At 39.5% G+C, this 4,483-nt stretch overlaps 2 protein-coding genes across 2 annotated transcripts; both read left to right on the plus strand.

Annotated features, from left to right (window-relative positions):
* Positions 1–1,279, plus strand: LOC114454548 (homeodomain-interacting protein kinase 1-like). Its single transcript, XM_028435096.1, has 4 exons — positions 1–32; positions 573–748; positions 856–1,032; positions 1,166–1,279. The coding sequence occupies exons 1-4, from the start codon at positions 20–22 to the stop codon at positions 1,277–1,279; spliced, it is 480 nt and encodes a 159-aa protein (XP_028290897.1). The 5' UTR covers positions 1–19.
* Positions 1,280–1,319: 40 nt separating this feature from the next.
* LOC114454549 (homeodomain-interacting protein kinase 3-like) lies at positions 1,320–2,811 on the plus strand. Its single transcript, XM_028435097.1, has 6 exons — positions 1,320–1,345; positions 1,468–1,591; positions 1,718–1,834; positions 1,922–2,014; positions 2,204–2,378; positions 2,477–2,811. The coding sequence occupies exons 1-6, from the start codon at positions 1,320–1,322 to the stop codon at positions 2,809–2,811; spliced, it is 870 nt and encodes a 289-aa protein (XP_028290898.1).
* Positions 2,812–4,483: the final 1,672 nt, after the last annotated feature.

Genomic DNA, 4,483 nt, shown 5'->3' on the forward strand with positions numbered 1-4,483 from the left:
GTGAAAACCTAAATGAGGAATGGCTGCAACAGGTAAGACAGACTTTACAGACAAAATATGAGGATGAAAATGTCATGAAGGGAATCACTAGATTTATATAAATTTAAAAACATGCAGATTATTATTAGAAAATATTTACTCGGGTTTCAAATCCTGAAAAATATTTTTCCTTGAAAAAATAAAAACAGTTCAATATTTGATATAGCTAATACTGTTAGGAACAGTTTGAGAGAGCTTCCAGAGCCAAAGGTGTGTACTTGTAATACATAAAATAAGAGTGTTTGACTTCAATGTTTACAGAATGGATGTCATATAGCATGAGGGGCTCTTGAAAACTGAGACCATGTATTACTACCTACTACTACTATACCTTTTAACTGTGAAAAGTAGCATGGCTCATACTCTGAGTGTATCAACAAAAATGAGGAGGTCCTACACATGCAGTCAATGCTGAGACAGGACTTCTTATATGAAGTAATTTTCCAGGACAGGATGAGATTTCCTTGTTTGTGTGAGTCTTAATGTTTGAATTCTGAATACTAACCATGTGCTCTGTCTGTCCACTTTAACAGCACATCCTCTAATGGTAGGGCAGGTCCTCCAGAGCAACTCCACTCATTACACCATCCTTCAATTTATTGGAGAAGGCGGCTTCGGAGAAGTGGCAAAGTGCTGGGCTGATAACAGCAGCAGCGCAGTGGCGGTAAAAATCCTGAAGAATGAGTATTTGCAAGACATAGAGGATGAGGTAGGTGCTTGGATCTCTCCTAGTTTTTGGGCCTCCAACAGGACTTTAACTATGAACTGTTGAGGTACAGCGATAAAAGGTGATCTAATAGGCTTCTTTCCTTTCAGGTGTCCATGCTGAAGACGATCGGCTCATTGAATGCAGACAACATCAATGTGGTTAAATTCTACGAACAATTTCAATACTTGGGCTATAACTGCCTGGTCTTTGAGTTGTTGGACGTGGATTTATCCCATCTAGTCTGTTCAATTAAAGTACACAATATCCGCCCCATTGCAGAGCAGGTATGAATCGTTTTAATCCCATGGTAATGCTTGCTGATTGATTTTAGAAAGCTTGAAGTGCAAACCTGATCTTAAACATCTAAATAAGAGAAACTCTATTCTAATCATGTCTTTTCTAATTGTGTCTCTATAGCTGTTGGTGGCATTGCAAGGACTTAAGTCTGTAAGGGTCATGCATGGCGACATCAAGCCCGACAATGTTATGTTGGCCGACATAGACGAGGATCCAGTCAGAGTGAAGGGTTGACTTTGGAATGGCTTCTTCATTCTCTGCCATCTGTCCCGGGATGATTCTTCAGCCCATCGGCTACAGGTATGAAGGTGTCACCCTGAATTACTTCTGTGTTTTTGTAACAAACCTCTGTCATTATAGTGTTGGTAGTTAATGCTAAGCAACATTTTTCTAAAGTGTATTTCATTCATTTTGCGTCGCAGAGCCCCAGAGGTTTGTCTTGGACTTCCATTCTCAGGGGCCATTGACATGTGGGGAGTGGGCTGTACGCTGGCCTTTCTCTACCTCAATGATCATCTCTTTCCATTCCACTGTGAATACCTCATGGTAGGTCTTTTCTTTTTTTATATACATCATCCCTCCATCCATTTAATTACACGTGCTTTTTTCCACATGTATAGTAAGTCTTGAGTAACTGCCCCTAATGTGTGTAATTGTGTGTTCTTTCTGCAGATGAAGTGCATGGTGGAGATGCTGGGCATGCCGTCAAAATACCACCTCCGCTTTGGCATGTACAGCCAGAGATTCTTTTGTAAAGAGGATGAAACTGGCACACAATGGAGGCTGCTGGTAAAACATAGTTTTCATTGTTGTTGAACCTTGATTGTTGCCCTAAACTTCTCATAAACCCTTTTCATTGTTGTTGTGTTTCCACAGACCCCAGAAGAATACTCATCTAGAAACAAAAAGAAAGCTGAGGAGTGGCCCAAATCTCGTGCTCATTTCTCATCATTGGATGACCTGCTCTATGTAAGTGTTCTCTACGGTATTTGAGTTCAAATACTTAGTAGAGATTTCTTCTTTAAAATGCAACCCACCTTAAAAATGCGTTAATAAGCTGAATTTATTCACGGTTTCTTTTTTTTGTTATGTCATGAGCAAGATAGGTGTGAACTTGTGTATTGACCTAATTTTTTTTTTTTTTTTTTTTAAATCTAGATCTCTGAAGTAGAGGATGCTGAAGAAATGGAAGACAGGAAGGTGTTCATCAACTTCCTAAAAGAGTTGTTACATCTGGATGGGGATCTGAGAATCTCTCCTGTTGAGGCTCTTCAGCATCCCTTTATCACAGGGTCATACCTGAGCCAGCCCAGGAGCCAGACAGCAGAGAATAGTGAGTGACTGCACTGTGGACACAATCACGCACATGGTGATCAACTAGTTGTTCTATTGAATTTCTAACTAATCTTTTTTTTTTTCCTCTTACTGAAGAAATGGATGACATTACTCTTGCATCTGGCCAAGATGGGCACACTAAGACACATGAAACAGAAAATGGGGATGATGAGTCCCCACTGTCTCCTGCAAATGACAAATGTGGACATTGTGAGACACATGTACCAGAAGATTGGATTGAGGATGTCCCACGTTCTCCTGTGGAATTGTTTCCCTCTTCCAATGGACCTAATGCCGAAGACGTCTCCTTCCCCGCCTCCAACTCTAGGAGGTTCTCGGGCAGATTCCTGAAACGAGTTCAGAAGTTCTTCTCTCGACTTTGGACAGGGCGTGCTGAACTTTTAAGAGAGGGAGTGAGAGAGAAAAAGTGAGAAAGAGAGAGAAAGCCAAAGAGAGAAAGCAAGAGAGTGAGAAAGAGAGAAAAAGCCAGAGAGAGAGAGGGAGAGGGAGTGTGTCAGCTAGGAAGTTCTTCTCTCGACTTCAAAAAACTGTTTCAGGTTGCTTGTTTTCCTCTGTGAAGGAGTAATTGATTTCCTTCTTTGTTTGTTTAGTTCTTTGTATAATTGCACGGTACATGTATATTGTAAATAAATGTATTGAATGAATAATCTAGATCTCAAACCTTCTTTATTTCCACACTACTTTTCATCATTTTGACTTATTTCAAAATATATTTAGCCACTGATACTATAATAGATCATATATTTCATATATTTAGAATTGGTAAAACATTTGTGATGGTAGAAAATCTGATGTTTTTTAACAGTAATAATAATATAATAATAATAATATAATAATAATAATAATAATAATAATAATATATATATTATTATTATTATTATTATTATTATTATTATTATTATTATTATGTTAATATCAGAATCAGAAAAGTTTTATATTTTAGTTGACATGGTAGTCGGTGCGTGGAACTAAAAACAAAGAAACAAGCCAGCAACAAAAATAATAATAATGATAAATATAAAGGATGAGGGATAAATAAAGGATAGATAGAGAAAAAAGGTCTGGTCCTGATGGACCGAAACTTCCTTCCTGAGAGATTGAAACAGTTTATGACGGGGGTGGGAGGGGTCGGCAACAATCTTTCTTTCACGCCTCAGAATTCTGGAGGCGTACAGATCCTGGAGGGAGGGCAGATTGCAGCCGATTATCTTCTCTGCAGAGTGGATGATACTCTGCAGTATGGCCTTGTCTTTGGCCGTATCTGCAGCGTACCAGATGGTGATGGAGGAGCAGAGGATGGACTGGATGATGGAGCTTTGGAAGTTCACCATCATCTTTGTAGGCAGACTGAACTTCTTCAGCTGCCGCAGGAAGTACATCCTCTGCTGAGCTTTTTTGACATGGGAGCTGATGTTCAGCTCCCACTTGAGGTCCTTTGTGATGATTGTCCCCAGGAAGCAGAAGTACTCCACAGAGCTCACTGTAGAGTCTCCCAGGGTGAGGGAGGTGAGGGGGGCTGGGTTCTTCTTGAAGTCTGCTATCATCTCCACTGTCTTTAAAGCGTTGAGCTCCAAGTTTTTTTTTTTGGTGGGGGGGGGGTGCACTTTGGCACCCTTACAGCAGATGGCACCCTCGGTAGCCGCCTGGTTTTCCTGGCTGCAGGCCCGGCCCTTTTTTACAAAAGATGCACAATGCAGTGGCTCGCATATCTCTGTCTTTAGTTTACAGCCTTTTTACTCACTTGCCTGAGACATTTTCACAGTACGTTATTATTATATAGTGCAAACACAATCACTGCATATATAGGGGATTTTTTAAAAATGTAGTCAAAGTATCAGACGAAATCAAGCAGGATAAGCAGGTAAAAGAGATTTGGAATTACATTGCTGCCTTAGATTATTATTAGATAATTAAGTGTTATTTTAAGTTTGCTATAAACTTCATTGTTTTCTTTGAAATATAAATATTTGACAATCAAGATAATCAGTTAACTTTTGAAATAAGGATCATTTTAAATTGATAGGCAAGCCAACCAACCAAAAACAACCAACCAACCAACCAACCAACCAACCAACCAACCAA

Source organism: Gouania willdenowi, chromosome 20 (genome assembly GCF_900634775.1).
Source record: "Gouania willdenowi chromosome 20, fGouWil2.1, whole genome shotgun sequence".
NCBI classification, from domain to species: Eukaryota; Metazoa; Chordata; class Actinopteri; order Blenniiformes; family Gobiesocidae; genus Gouania; species Gouania willdenowi.